Raw genomic sequence first — 17,090 nt, 5'->3', positions numbered from 1 at the left:
ATCCAAGATCCACATGCAAGATCCGGATCAGATTTGTGAATAGAGATAGGAAGATCCAAATCAAAGGCAAATCAACCCGAAGTAAGGCCAAGGAAAGGATCCAATTGACGGATCCGACCGGTCACCCGACTAATGGACCGACCCATGCCCAAGATTCGACCCATGAAATCAAATGTTAAAAGAGTTAGGTGAAGGCAACGGTCATCTTCTTGATGGTGACAACCACAAATCTTGAAATGACGATTCTATCATGTGCGGTCAAAAGAAAATAAAAGAAGTTGCTAAAAAAGAGGAGGAAGTGGCAAGAGAGAAAGTTTCAACGTGTGTAGAAGAAAAGATTGAAGACTTGGTTCTTTTTTAATTATAAAATTAAAATGACCAAGTAATACATCATTATTAAATAAAGATTAAATGTCATTGGATTGAAAACTTGATTTAGTGACATGTCAAGTGGAGATTGCTCCATTATTTTAAACATTTGTAAATGTTTAAAATAGTTTTCTTTCCAACGGTCAAGTTTGTTAAATGGGCCTTTGGGCCCTAGGGTTTCATAGCTTTGCCTATAAATACCCCTCTTAACACCCTAGCAAAAAACATCAACTCTCGACCTTCACCCCTTCACCTTTCTCTCTCTAGGCTGCTTGAAAATTCTAAGCAAACACCACTCTTGTTAAGTTGGTCACAAGATTTGCTTAGGAAATTTTAGATTAAATACCACCCTTAACATCAAAAGAGCAGCCCCATTGTAAGCTCTTTTGTCTTTTTTTTTTCTTCTTGAATTTGAATTTCAATTTTTTTTGCTTTTCTTTTTTTTTAATTCCATATATTGTTTCTTTAAGTTTTCTATTTTGATAGGTGTTTAGGATTTTTACTTTTCTTGTTGTAAATATGTAATCTAAATAAAAAAACTTAATGTATATAAAGGTCATTGACCTAAAATTTCTTTAAAACCAAAACCGGCCCTTAAATTGGCCATTTCAAAAATAAAAATATAAAACACAAAGCCAAAACAAATAAGACAAATAAGCAATCTGCTTTTATTTTATTTTATTTTTTATTTTTATTTTATTTTATTTATCTTATAATCCTTAGCATTAAGATTTAGTACTTAGCATTAAGATTTAGTATGGTAGGATCCAAAATGTCTAAAATGTAAAGTATAATAATATTTTTTTAAGGGCCAAAATTGTTAAAGTAGAGACTGTTTTTTAACAGGCATGTGAGACATAGCGCCAAAAGCCATTTTTCACGTGTAACCAAGCACCGAACCTTTAAAGAATTTCTTTTTCAAAGGCGTTATTATTTTACATGCCAAATAATTTATTTTCCTAGTTTTATAAAAATTTAGGTGGCGACTCTTTGGTCACAAACTGGTTTTTAAACAATTCACCAATTTGATTTTATTTCAATTTTGTTTAAGAGATTTTTATATGTTATATTTATTTCTTAAAAGTCAAGAAAATCATTTTTGGGGCAAACGTTTTTAAACGCGTACAACTAGGGTCTGACTATTGTTAACAATTTATGATAAATTCTTTGATAGTAATCCTACGAGGGATTAGTACATATTTCTATTCTTTACAAATCCTCCAAACTCTTGAAATGGATTCAAGTGCGGAAGTGTTCGTCAGATTTGAAGCTTTAAACAACCGAATGTAAATGGTATAAAGTAAAGAACACATGGAGTCTTATGGATATTCGGAGATAAAACTCCTACGTCACCCCTTCTTCTACAACCGGAAGGATATCCACTAAATACTTTGAATTGAATACAACTTACTAAGCTAGTTAACTCTTTGTTGAATTGAACAACCTCTGTTAAACTTACAATATTTTCACAACTAGACGGTAATTGAATTTCTCTCTTGAACTTGAATGATGTAAGAAGTCAGTAAGAGAAAGAGTAAGATTGTGAATTAGTCAGTAAGTGATTCGGTGATTCGTCCATTATCTTTGAGAATCTATTTGTAGTAGAAGGACACGAACGGTCGAATCTTCTTTGTGGACCCGTGGCAAGTGTCCATTGGAAGGTCGCCCATAGTACTAGAGAACAGCAGACTTTGAGAAAATGGATCGTGGCCGTACCGAACTAGTAGTGCGCAGAATATCGTCTGATATTATCTTGTACTGGACTGGCAATTGGAAGGATATTTACGTACGTGGTGTTCTCTCATTTAATACAATTAGTTGGCTTGTTAGACTGCATAGAAGTGAGTGGAGCAGAAGTAGTAGACAGCTAGTTGATCGTAGTTAGACGTATGCTTTCTTTAGATGGCTGCTAAAGCAAGGCATTAGATGTGCTCCTTTAGACCTCATCTAAAGGAGTTAGACATCCTCGTCAAACTACGCATCCCTTTAGACCTCGTCTAAAGGAGTTAGACGTCCTCGTCTAACTACGCTTCCCTTTAGACCTCGTCTAAAGGAGTTAGACGACCTTGTATAACTACACTTTCCTTTAGACCTCGTCTAAAGGGGTTAGACTACCACGTCTAACTACGTTTGACATCTAATAAAGTCTGCTTTAGACCACGTCTAAAGTAGCATAGTCATAAATATGCACCTGCATAAAACATATAGACAACTTAGCTTTATTCTATTTAAACATCATCAAAATTATATTTGTTAAGATAAAGTTCGAGATCATAACTTTTGTTTATTTATATTTTCAAGTTAATTATTTCTCACTTAATTAACTCTTTTCTTTACTTTGTTTTAAATTTTCCCAGCATTATCCCTCTAGTTGAAACACTCCCTTCGCATTCCTCTAACTGAAACCCTTTTAAGAACTCCCTCCGAAGTCTTCCCACTGAAACCCTCTAAAGCACTTGGTCGATACCCTTTTATCAAAGCCCCCACCAAAGTACTTTTGGCGATGCTCTTCGGACGAATACCTCTAGATTGAATATGTCTCCTAGCCTCTCTAAGTAAGCATAATTTATATTTCCTCTATTAGGTTAATATACAAGATCTCTTTCAGGTTGTGTATAATATGTTGGTTTATTGAACTTTTATCATGTACGAATGAAATTAGATTTATTAACATTTATCTTTTGGTATTTCCTTAATTGTTTTTTCACATATTGTCATTTCTTCCATCGTAATATTGTGTCCAATCATCCTTACTCAGTCGATCCTACGCCAATTTTATTGCTCTCTTTTTTCTATTTGTGATCTCCCTATTTTTATGCATGTCTCACTCAACTTCCACGTCAACACTAATCAAGATCAACCATTATTAAATATTTCTAACGTACTTCAATTAGATCCATAATGGTTGTAAATCATGCATAGCTACTATGCTTAGAATAAAAATGTAATTTCCAACAAAGAACCAATGGAAGTCCTTGTATATCATATATTTCATAATCATATATTCCTTGTATATTATATTCTCTGTATATCATATTTTTATATATATTTGTAACACATGGGAAATCGGCCCCTCGTAGCTTAGCACGTGTTTGGAGGACATGTGACAATATAAGGGGACCCATGGTGGCTCGAGATTTGATGGTTTCAACCTTGGTTTGCGTGTCAGGATTCTTTTAAAATAAAAAATTATTTTTAAAGAGTTTTATATACCCTGGCAGCTTTTGAAATTAATTACGTATAAATAATTAATTTTATTCAAATTTTAATGATCTGGGAATTGTTATAATCAAACGGTACATTGATTTGAAATCCTATTTAAATTAATTAAAAATAATTAATTTAAGTAAAGATTATTTATTTGAAGATAGAGTCGTCAATTAATTTTTAGAAAAAAAATAATAAAAAGGTGCGTGCACAAACGTATTTTATACCAGAGTTTCGTTTTTAGTTCGAAGTTTATTGATACTCGGGAAAGAGCTTTCGCTCTTCATCCTCGTACCCGTCCAAAGACGGTCTCTACATATAAAGTTGGCTTTTGAAAATTGTTTGTGTAACGTTTTAGTTTTAAATAATTATTTTTTCAGGCCTAGTCATGCTTTTAAGTTTTAGCGTTATTTAAAATATTGAAACATCAATATTAAAAGGCTAGTACATGTTGCGGATGATAACTAGGGTGTAAATATCTGAAGAATATTAGTCATATTTTAGGTCATTAGGGTTTAAAAATAAACATCAAATAGAGACTTAGTCAAAATATTTGTTTGGGAAACATCCCGAAAATATTTTGAAACCATTTTCCGATCTCTTGGGATCATTCAAAATTGGATTGGGGTTCCAAAAATACAAATATATATTTGGGTTTTGAAAAGTGGAACCAAGACAGCCTTGGACCGGAGTCTTAATGGTTAGGTCAATTTTTGTCGGACAAGGACCAAAGAGACTCGATCTAGGTCGAGGGAGCTCTCGATCGGGTTCAGGATACTTGGTCGGAGGATCGGAGTCCCTAAGTTAGGATGCCAATGACTCTTGGTCCTTGGCTAAACTTATTGGTCTAGGTGTATAAACCTATCGGTCCTAGACTAGCTTGGGGCTAGGTTTCTCGGTCGAGGTGTAGAAACCTTTCAGCCTTGGGTTTGGGAAACTTGGTCCCAAGGTTTGACCTCTCGGTCATAGGACCTGGGACTCTCGGTCCCAAGTCAAATTTTTCGGTCTTAGTGCTCGGTCCTAACTCAAGAACACCAATCATTGGTCTCGGTCCTAGGTCAATTTTGTTGGTCCTAGGTTTCGGACAAGACCGAGTATTCTCGGTCCTAGCTCTCGATCCTCGTCACACGAGCCTCGGTCCTCAAGAACACAGTTTTAAAAATTAGATTTTGTCTCTCGATGGCTAAGTTTTTTATCATTGTTAATGGTAGTTCTCAAGGATTTTTCGAGAGTTTCCAAGGGATTAGACATGGTGATTCACTCTCTCATTTCTTGTTTGTTATTGTTATAGAAGCTCTCTATAAAATGATAGCGTTCACAAAAAAAATCGGGACTAATCGTCGAACTTTCACTGATTGTAGTCATCCGATGTGTATTATTCATAATATTATTATTATAATGTTTTCTAAGATTTATTCCGAAAAATTGGTAGAGTCCATCGAGGCGTTAATAACCTATTTAGTAACGTTTTATATCTTTTGTTTTTATATTTTATTTTTATTTATTTTCTATTCATGTCATGCTTTTCTCGTAATGCTCAAACGATTTTAATCACTTTTGGACATTTTTTCAAAAAGAATATAATTATTATTATTATTATTATTATTATTATTTTGTTAACAAATCCATGGCATTGGGACGAGAGTTACTATGTATACAATCTAAGCTGTGAATTGCAAAATACCTAAAATATGTATAGTTTCATTTCATCTAAGGCGCAATCTTTTAAATTATGATCTAACAACAACGATACAAAAATCATTTTAATATCTGTTTTAATAGAAAATGAAACATAGTGTGTTTATTTAGTTTTGAAAAATAATAGTGTAAGTTTGATGTATTTTGCCACCAAAATTGTTTTCCATTGCAAATTCTTTGAGTTGTTGGACAGTCCTAAGAAATGACGTTAGTGGAAAATCCATCCAACTCTAGCGGCTAAGTCTTTTAAACGATTTTCAGTCGGAAAACAAGTCTTCCCTCAAATATTTTGCCAGACATGCGTCTCTCTAGCACATAAGAATAAGTATCTGCTTGCTTGCCAATTTCAAAATAGAATTTGTTCGTGTATGAGATTTCAAAAAAAGTTGTGTCTTTATAAAAATATATTAAAAATATTATGCACACACAAATTTAAATAGAATAACAGTTTTCAATGAAAGCACGATCAATACCTTTGTTTAAAGGAACTTTAAATTTGAAGCAAAATTGCAAAAGCAACAATATATAAATAACAAAAGGATTCTCAAATCCGATGACATGACTAGGAAGATAAAAATCAAAAAAGATTAAGATAAATGACATCCTTGAAGAGTCTGGCAAAAGCAAAATCCAAGGCTGGTCTAAACCCCTACATATGTAAAGGATCTTTAGATTAATACAAATTTCTAGCTATTTTGATAGTATCAATATTTGTAAAATCTTAGATTAATACTTTAATTTGATGTAATTTTTTTATGGTTTCAAAACATTGAATTGTATATAGTTAATAAAGAATACAACTGCCTACAGGTTTTTTTTCTTTTAAAATAAACTAGTTTGACAAAACTAATTATCTTATATCTAGTAAGAATGTGTGCTAGCTAAAATGGCCTTGATACATAAATGTATTTTTATATATTTTTATATGTAAAGAATATATAATATAAATTGAATTTTTAGAGTTTTTGAAAATCTGTTTTTATTAATAAGAATAGATCAAGGATCTTACCAAGCTTTCTTCTTACATCTTCCTCACTCCTTATACTTTTTTCACTTGGATGGTTTGAATTTTGACCTTGGATTTATTATGGGTATTTGTTTTAATGAAATTAATTTGTTCAAACAATATTATTTAGCTAATGATTTTAGATTGTTGGATTCATTGAGTTAATCCTAGATAGGATCATGTAAAAATAGAAATAATTTTGGAATTTAACAAAAATGGAATTAATAGGTAATGCTAGATATATATGATTATTATATATTAATAGGTAATGCTAGTTTGAAAACCATTAAAAACTCAAACCATAGATAGATAGACAGTAGTACTACTCCTATCAGTACTATGGGTCATGCATGCCACCTTATCTGAAGGAGATCCTGCCGTTGCAGATGACGTCATGGATTTATTTTTTAACAGCTTCCTAAATAAATGCATATATCTAACGTAAATGGGACTTCATATGTTCGACTTTGACCCTTTCCAATGTTAGCCTTAAAATTGAAATCCAGTAATTCTAGTCACGGATTCTGACATCATTATCCTAAGCTAGCCTTATTTGAGAAACACAAATTAAATTTGTGGATTATGGGTTTTGTTAATCTCCTTAAAAAAACAAATGGGTTTTGTTTTCAAATGATCCCAGTGTATAAAAAATAACATTTTTGCAAGTAACTATTGAGAATGAAGAAGAATATCATGGTGATGATTTGTTTAAAGAGAAGCCGAAAATGGGTTATTTTTAATGAAAGAGACGTTGGGTACTAATTAAACGTATGAAGATGATGATAGAAAGAAAGAAAGGAAAAGATGTAAACAGGTAGCTAGCTAGCTGGGTAAGCTAGTTATGTAGTCTTAAACTTTCCTCGTCTGCCTCTCTAATGAAGAAAAAAGAGGAAAGGATGCGTTTAATAGGGAAACACCCTTTTTGAGCTTTCCTTTTCCTAACTCGTTAATGTGGCTCCCACTCCAAGAAAATCTATGAATAAAGGGGATGATGATGATGATGATGTTACTGCCGTGTTCTCTTTTTGATCAGCAACTGATGACAATGAAGAAGGACCAGTTATGAATACTGCCATTGACGAATCAGCTGCTTCTTCTGCTTCTGCTCCTCCTGCTCGCTCATGATCGTGTGGATTATAATTACAGATATTCATATACCCACCACCACCATTACTACTGTACATATTTGGCTCTTCTCTTGTCCTTTCCCAACATAGTGCCATGCTCCTCTTTAATCCCCCTCCCCCTCCTCCTGTACACGAGTTCAACAAATGCCAAATCTCTTTAGTTTTTCAAAAATAAAAAGTGGGATCACATGCGCACTGAAAACAAAAACAAAATTATTTATATAAAAAAAGTAATTTTTAGTTCCAAAATCTAAAAAGAAGCGAGAAATCTTGAAGTAGATACAAAAAGAGATACAAGTTTTTGGGTCTTTACAGGTTTATTTGAAAAATAAAATGTAAGTAATAGACCTGAAATGGCATGAATGTCCAGAGGTGTCTGTTGTAAGTAAAACCGATCGTCGGCAAAGCCATAACACGCCGCCGACGGGAACATTGTCGGCGGCGGCGATCTTTGTTCTGTTCTCATAAGCTCTGTTTCGTTATTCTCATAGAAACTTGTTTGAGCCATTCTTCTCCTCCTAAAAGAACTGGATTGTTCCCTATATTTTCTAGCCATTATAACATGCCAATGATTCTTAACAGCATTATCAGTTCTACCAGGAAACAATCTTGCAATCATAGCCCATTTGTTACCATACAATCTATGAGCAGCCAGTAATCTTTCTTCCTCTTCTTCTGTAAAAGCTCTTCTGTTTATCCTTGGATCCAACTGATTGAACCATCTCAGTCTACAGCTCTTACCTTTTAAAAATCAACCCAAAAATAGGTTCTTTATATCTAGTAGATAATAAACAGGGGAAGAAAGATAAAATATTACCTGATCTTCCTTGTAGTTTTTCAGCAATGAGGTTCCAATTTTGTGGGCCGTAGAGAGAAACAAGTTCTTTAAGCTTAGAATCTTCAGCTGGTCTCCAATGGCCTCTTGCACACTGCTGGTTTGTTCTATCTTCAATGGTACTTAAGGTGGCGTTTAGGTCAAAAGTGGTGGCGCCATTGTTGTTGTTGGTATGATCGTCATCAGTACTGCTGCAATCAGAGTAAGACTTACCGGAAGCCATGTCTGTTGATGGTGTTGGAAAACGGGGAAGAAGGAAAAGACGATGAATAGAGAAAGGGAGATCGAAAGAGAGAGATAGAAAGAGAGAGAGAGAGTCTGGAGTGGTTAGTGAAGTAGTTGTGATGCAAATAAAACACAGTTGTTGAGCATGCCCTCATTTCTGGTTCTGACAGATGCTGATGTTCTACTGTTACAAAGTCATCTTCATGGTCAAGGACTCCAATAATATAAACATTATTTTTCTACAATTTTTTATATTCATTTTAGAACAACAAATTATAAACTTTATATATTAATCTGAATATCAAAACAAAACAAGTTAATGCATGTTTGTAACATTAACATAATTAGTTGCTTAATTAAAAAAAAAACATAACACTTCTAACATATGTCAATTGTATAAAAATGCATGTGTAAAGTTGAGATTCCAATTAATTAAGCCTTAAGCCGATATTAATATAAATGAACATAAGTTGTATAATATAGTTAAATATTTTTTTTATCAAATGTAAAATTTAATTTATATTATTTAAGTATTCTTGATATTTTAATTGTATAGGATTAGTTTTAGTTTGTTTTTGTTTAAGAGTAGCTAGGAATATTAAGTTCACTTGCTATTTGGTGGGACAAACCCAATTGACATTCATAATTATATATAAAACTAAACAAGATGTTTGGGGATTTTAGGATGAAGTATTAATTACAAGTCTTAATTAATTGTATATGGAGAATTTATGCAATATTTCTTTATTTATCAGTCATATATATATAATATGATGGGCTTTATGTCAATTATTATTTTAAAAGAAAATCACAAACAAATTGGGTGAACTTCAGTTTAATTTCAAATAATTTATTTATGGCTAGTTTTGTGTGGGATTATAAAAAATAAAAAAAAATAAAATAAAAAACTATTGTTCGGTAAATTAAAGAAATTTGAGATTATTTAAAAAAAATGAGAAATTTTATGTTCTCTTAATAAAAATATTTAAAACAATTAATATATAATGATAAAAATAATCTATTTTTTTAATAATACTTTAATATAAATTATTTCAATAAATCAAACAAATCAAATATCATTTTACACTCACTTTATTCATCTCATTTCTAATTTATTAACTAAAATACTAAAATAGTTTAAATTTTAAATTATTATTCTTTATTTTATTTTTATATATTAATAATTTTTAAATAATTTTATAAAAAAAATTATTATTTTTTCAAAATTATCCCACATCATTAATGTTTTTCTTTAAATTTATTTTTTAAATATTTCTATACCGAATAAGACATAAATATTTTGATTAGCAGATTAATTGATATGATTAATAAGAAATTGATAAAATAATATTTAATTATGATTGAATTTTTTTTAAAAACAAACCGAATAATGCCTGACTAATGGTTATTTATATTAATTTTTTAATAAAATAAAGTACAGTTAAGTTAACTAAAAACTTCACTTTTCTCCAAGAACTTCAAAACAAACCATTTTATTTTATTTTATAAAATATGATGAATGAAATAGCATTAAATACAGAACTAGTTCCAAGAAACAGTTGATAGAAAGGATCTATCAAACGGAAAAGGTCTATGGAATATAAATATAACATATATAAATAGGTATGATTTTCATGATGGTGTATTTCCATTTATGCCCGTGAGACTTCTTCTCTACAATGTCCCTTCACTCCAACTACTTTAAATTTCCCCCATCTAACCAATTGACAATTATGTTTGATCAAATAGTTATTTGATGTGACCATTTCCTTTGTTTTAAATGTTTTTATGGAATTGAAAAAGATAACTAAACGTTTAAAATGATATGTAAAGATTTTTTTTTTATCAAAAATCAAATTTATGAATATATATATAAGTATTTTTTATACATGTACCATTTTGAAAAATATATAAATATTATTTTAATTTGTACATGTCATTAATTTTAACTTTTTATTTGATTTATGAAATCATTTCACTTTAATTAGTTAAGTTCAAAACAATCATACACAATCTTCTTCTCACCCCATACTTTTCCCGTCGTAACGTGCAAATAGTCGGTTTGTAGAAGGTTATTTAAAATATATATATATATATATATATATATATATATATATATATATATATATATATATATATATATATTATAAAATTAAAATATTGATCAATAAAAAAGTTTTTTTTTTTAATTATTTGGGTTCAATCAATTCACTAAATTTATTTTTAATTAAACATTTAAATTTAATAAAAATAAATTAAAGTAATTTAATTAATATTTTTATTAACCATTTAAATAATTCAATTGATAAAATAAATAATGGTAGGATAAGATGTTTTGAAAAAAAATAAATAACTCAGAATTTAGAATATGAAATTTCTCTCTCCTATTAAATTTAAGTCCAATAACGTATTGACACATCAATCCCGATATATTTTATAACACTAAATTTTCGTTCTTTATCATTACTATATTATAATATTTTTTGTCTTTTATCAGGTAAATACCTCTGTTTTAGAGTATTAATCCTACCTTGCGGTAACTTACCATGTCATAAGTTTGGTTCTCATGAAGTGATTGAATCGCTTTACCAAGTCATATGTGTGGTTTTTATGTGAATTGATTGAGCGTGCAAGTTTTGATTGAGAAAAATTACACCATATTCCAATTTTTTTATCTTTGTTTATTTGGATTAAAATATAACAAGAGTTTTTTTTTTTTTTTTTATGTGACTTATATATACACATGTTAATTAAGTTTAGAGTTAATGGGTTGGGTCTAGAGTAGTTTAGTCTTTGTGACATGATTACAACTATATAAATACCATGTAATACAGGGTTTAACTCTAAGAGTGAAATAATATATTTGACGACACTTTCGAGGACGTAGGTAGTTTGATTGAATATCGTTATATCTTGTGTTCTTTCTTTTGTTTTCTATATTGTTATTAGTTTATGTAGTTACTCGAATTAACAGTTGAAATCAGAGCGTCGTTGAGATTTAACCTAAACTAATTAGAGAGAAATAGGTTGTGTTCTGCATTTAGGTTCTAATTCTCAGACCAGATCGGCAACAGTGGTGGAGAAGAAAAAGATGAAGCTTACTTGACTAGTCGAAGCTTTTAAATAAAGACGAATTTCAACAACAGTAACAAGAAGTATGCCTCTTCTTTGTTAGTCGGTAAAAAGATGAAAATAAGATTTTTGGTTTTCTCTATGTTACTGGAAATAGATCAATAGAATCAAGGAAAAGAAGAAAATTTTAGCAGGTATGATAAAGAAACAAATCAGAATGCTTAGGGCTTCCATGATTTATGTCCTGTTTATTTTTCAAAATAAACAAAAGGCTTAGTTGATTTTAAATTTCAACAAGTTCTTGAGGCTTTGTTTAGCTTTGTTTTTGAACTTGATTAATTTGTATTGGAGTTTGTTGAGATATCTTCTAGTACCAGATTTGAAGTTGGAAAGTTCAATAGAACGGGTAATTTCAGTATGTGGCAAACGAGAGTTAAAGATCTATTAACACAACAAGGAATATTGAAAGTCTTGTGTGCTCAAAAATCAACAGGAATGAAGGATAAAGATTGGGAAGAATTGCAATAACGGGCATTCGAGGACCATACGACTTTGTTTGGCAGATGAAATCATGTATCAAGTGACTGCAATCTCTAGTTGAGATGTGGAAAAAGTTAGAAGATCATTTTATGTTTAGTCGTTGACGACCAAGTTATTTCTAAAGTAGAGGTTATATGGGTTGAAGATGCACGAGGGTTCAGATTTGGCTCAACATGTGAATATCTTCAATTAGATCATCACGTATCTAGCGCATCTTGATGTGAATATTGATGATGGTGATATAGCAATGATTCTTTTATGCTCATTACAGTCTTCTTATGAGTACCTGGTGATTACTTTGATATATGAGAAAAAAACTATTAAAGTTGAAAAAATTACTACAGTATAGTTGGCTCAAAATCAATAAAAGCAAAATGCAAAGAAAATTTCTCAATCTGATAGTTTATATGTTACGAAAAATCAAGGTCGTGGAAGAAGGCAAGAAAAGAGCATTTTGGAAGAGAAAAGTCCAAATCCAAGTTAAGGAGCAAAAAGATGTTTTGTTGTTATAATTGCAAAGATTTACGACATATAAAGAAAAATTGTCCAAAGATGATTAATGATGTTGAATCTTCCAAGTCGGTGAACATTGTCCAAAAAGATAAATTGGATCAGAATGATGGTGATGTAAATTCAATTACAAATAGTCAATTCAAGGATGTGGATTCTTGATTCGGGATGTTCTCATCACATAATGCCTAACAAAGAGTGGTTCAGTTCATACAAGTCATGTAATTTTGGTTCTATTCACTTAGGTAACAATAGATGTTGTAGTATTATTGGCATGGGTTAAGTAAAAATTAAGATGTATGATGGTACTTGTAATCCTCAAAAAAACTCTTTGTAGGCTTCTATAGAAAGCTCAAGGTTCAAAATTTTTCAACCACGGTTTGCGTCCAATAATATTTTTTAAAATAAAATATTATTTTAAAAGATTTTTAAATGATTTCTAAAAATTATGAAATTAATTAAAAATAATTAACTTGGAGTTCAATTTTAAATAATTCAGGAATTTGCGGTAATCAAATTACAATTTGATTTTTTAGAAATAATTAATTTGAAAAAGATTATATATTTGAAAATGAGTTGCCAATTGATTTTTTTTAATCAATAAAAATTGCATACGTGTACAAACGTATTGGCCAGAGTTTCTTTTAGTTCGTAATTTGGTGATACTCAAGAAAGGGTTTTCGCGCTTCATCCTTCGTATCCGTTTTAAAAACGGTCTCTACTTATAAATTTGGCTTTTAAAAATCAGTTATATAATGTTTTATTTTTACCGATTATTTCGGTCCTACGCATGCATAAGGTTTGTGCGTTAATTAAAGAAGTGTAAAAACAATTATTTAAATGATGGTACATGTTGTGGATGATAGCTTAGGGAGGAAAAGACTTGAAGAACATCAGTCATTTTAAAAGTATTAGGGTTTAAACATAAATCTCAAACGAGCCTTTATCAAAATATTTTTTTACGGAAATATCCCCAAAATATTTTGAATTTTTTTTATTTTTTCGAGATTTTATGAAAATGATTTAAGGTTCCAAAATTATAAAAATAATGTTGTACTTTAAAAATAGGAACCAAACAAGCCTCCAATGTCCTAGGCCTTGGGTTCATTTTCATCGGTCGGGGTCTGGGACCCTCGGTCGGACCCATCGGTCTAGGCCAAAAGACCACGGTCAAGGTGTTAGGGACTCTCGTTCCTTGGCTGGGATTATCGATCGGGGTGTAAAAACCACAAGTCCTAGGTTAGCCTTGGTATAAGTTCATCGGTCCTAGGTTTGGGGATTCTCGATCAGGGTCGAGATTCCTAGGTCCTATGTTTGATCTCTCGGTTAGATCTCTCGATCCTGGGTGGAAGTCATTGGTCCTAGGTTTGGGAGTTCTCGGTCCTATGTATAACCTCTCGGTCGAATGTAAAAATAATGGTCGGACCTCTCGGTCCTAGTTGAAAACATCGGTCGAACCTCTCGGTCCTAGCTAACAAGTCTCGGTCGGACATGTTAGTCATATATTAAGTTTCTCGGTCGGACCTATCGGTCTTCAAGAACACCAAAATTTCAGGTTTTGAAATTTTGATGGAGGCTTGGATTCTTCGATCCAAGAGCCTGAGAAGCTTCACAAAGCTCCCTGAATTATTTAGAAAATAATCCCAATGTATCAATTGACCTGGGTGATAATCAAATTGTTCAAAACATTTGTAGCAAAAAATTAGGTTTTTGGTTTTAAAGTGTAAGGAGTTAGCCAATAACTTCTTTATACTCCATATACTTGATTTGTACCAAAATAAGAACACTACATGTTCGTTTGGACCAATTCAAAAACTCAAAATTTTAAATTATTTTGAAAATTTTGATTTTGATCAAACATGATCGAGATGGATTAAACATGATCCAAACAGTTGCCCAACATCATTAAAATCATATTGGGAAGCTTTTTGGGCCGTGATCTTCAAATATTAGCCCAAGAACAACAAACCCGTTTTTAAAAATTTTTAAATTCAAATTTGGGTTTTTCTTTTTAAGACTGGTTGATCGGCTCTAGCTTTCACATAAAGATCATAAATGATCATAAGACTGGTTTTCATAAATTCAAGAACCAAACAACATACAAGCTTATGAAAATTGAAATAAAAAAATTCCAATTTGAAACTAGAAGTATGAATTAAAGGATGATTGGAAGCTTATCAAGATTTGGAGTACACTCCTTAGATCTTAGAGAAGCTTTTGGGTTGTCTGGATCTATATTTTAGAGCCTTATACAGAAAGTTCAAAAAATTCGAAACTTTGAGTTTCAACGGTGGATTTTTGGTTTCTGTTGATTTAGAGTTTGAGATGTTATTTCTTAGATTTGAAAGTGTTGAGGGGAGCTATTTATAGCCTTCCTAAGTCGGTGGAGGCTTCAAGTGGATCGAATCAGACAAAATGCATTAATAGTGTTTTGGTTTTTCTTGATCCAACTTGCCAAAAAGGGATGAATCATCCCCATTGATATAGAAGAAATTATCACCGTGGTAGGGTGACATTTAAGTATTCGAATCAGTCATTTTAGTTGACTGTGGAGAAAGTTCCATCTTTGAAAATTCAAAGATGGATATGTTCTTATCCTTTTGACGATCACGTTGGAGAAATCGAAGCTTCAAAACAGCGTCGTTACGAGGCTACAGCACGTTCCGTCAGCGATTCGTCAAGCATCGTTAGCATTTGGGCACTCTGTTAGCGTTCCAGCTAACGGTCGTTAGCCGATCACGTACGATGCGGGCGAGCGCTTCCTCGGCTACAGCGGGATACGCGGGCGCTTATTCGATGGACGCGGTTCCGACTATAGATTTCTTTCTGGATTTTGGCTACACCGGATTGTGATTTTATTTTTATTTTAAAACTTTAAGGGTTTGTTTGAAATTGAATTTTCTTTCACCCTTTTCACTTTAGTTTTGATCTTTTTTAAATACACAAAATATTAAAATAAATATGGAAAATATTTTACCAATTTTTTTTTAATAATTTAGGGTTAAATAAATAATTTTTAGGAATGAAATTGGTACTTCATCTCATCCTAAATTATTTGTTTTAATTCCTTAATTTTTTTCTTAAATTATTTTAGGATAAAAAGAGTACAACATTATCCCAAATAATTTTATTTCTTGTTTTGACCATTTTTCTTAATTAATTAGCTTTTAATTGTCACAATAATTAATTTAATTAATTGTTTAATTGGGTTTTGGCATTGGGTTTAATTATTTTGATTTTACTTATTCAAAAATATACCAAAATAATTATTTTAATTTTAAAAATTAGGTAGGTAGAGTTTTAGTGCTTACAATACTATTAGAACTCTTTATAATGTTAGGCACATACTTGAGGTGAAGAAGAATCTGATCTCGTTTGGTACTTTACATTTAATGGTATTCTTATAAAATAGTTTAGGATTGGGAAACCATTAAAATTCGTAAAGGTGTGTTGATTGTTATGAAAGGAAAGGAAACCAAAGAGAATATTTACACATTGTTGGGAAGTATAATTGTAGGTGGAGTTCATTATGTTCAGTCAGATGATGATAGCACAAAATTACGGCATATGCGTCTTGGGCATATGAGCGAGCATGAAATGATTTAATTACATAAAAGAGATTTGTTGAAAGGTGTTAGACTTGTGTAAATTATATATTCTTGGAAAATAGACAAAACTTAGTTTTGTAGCTGGTAAGAACGATATAGAAGGAATTATTGATTATGTGCATTCCGACGTATGAGGTCCTACAAGAGAATCGTCTTTGGGTGGAGCCTTGTACTATGTGAGATTTTGTTAATGACTATTCTAGAAATGTCTAAATTTATTTCTTAAAACATAAATCTGAAGTCTTTACCAAATTCAAGCTATGGAAAGCGAAGATAGAGAACCGGACAAGTAGAAAGATCAAGTATTTGAGGTTTGATAATAGTACAGAGTAATAAATATTCAGAGGCATTTTACAGTACGTAAGACACAACAACAAAATGATGTAGTAGAAAGGACGATGAACAGATCCATTACTAAGAAGGCAAGGTGCTTGAGATTGAATGTGGGGCTTCCTAAAGATATTTTGGTAAAAGTTGTGAATATGGCAGTTACCTCATTAATAGATCACCACGGGCATTCTTGAGATGTAAAGTTGTTGAAGAAGTGTGGACAGGTAATGCAGTTGACTTTAATAATTTAAAAGTTTTGGTTGTCTAGCTTATGTGCTTGTATCAGATGATGAAAGATCAAAATTTTGATCCAAAGTCTAATCAATGTTTCCTTTTAAGTTACATGAAAGGTGTGAAGGGATACAAGTTTTGGGATCCAACAACAAAGAAAACTGTAATCAATAGAGATGCGGTATTTTATGAGCAATCTATATAGTAGAGTAAAGACAATATTGTGAAAAATTAGTCTGTTTTAGATACATTATAGATGGATTAAGAAGATACATTGGTTGCATTTGATAGGGTTGAGATGAATTTAGAACAAGCTTCAGTGATATCTGATA

At 31.3% G+C, this 17,090-nt stretch overlaps 1 protein-coding gene across 1 annotated transcript; it reads right to left on the bottom strand.

The window, feature by feature from the left end:
* Window positions 1-7,075: 7,075 nt before the first annotated feature.
* On the bottom strand, window positions 7,076-8,692 carry LOC124922132 (transcription factor CSA-like). Its single transcript, XM_047462859.1, has 3 exons — window positions 8,225-8,692; window positions 7,756-8,148; window positions 7,076-7,532 (listed from the first exon to the last, which is right to left on the bottom strand). Exons 1-3 carry the CDS (start codon window positions 8,463-8,465, stop codon window positions 7,219-7,221), a joined length of 948 nt encoding a protein of 315 aa, XP_047318815.1. The 5' UTR covers window positions 8,466-8,692; the 3' UTR covers window positions 7,076-7,218.
* Between the last annotated feature and the right edge of the window lie 8,398 nt (window positions 8,693-17,090).

This window comes from Impatiens glandulifera, chromosome 1 (assembly GCF_907164915.1).
Source record: "Impatiens glandulifera chromosome 1, dImpGla2.1, whole genome shotgun sequence".
Lineage (NCBI taxonomy): Eukaryota > Viridiplantae > Streptophyta > Magnoliopsida > Ericales > Balsaminaceae > Impatiens > Impatiens glandulifera.
This window is presented reverse-complemented; position numbering and strand designations above follow the sequence as displayed.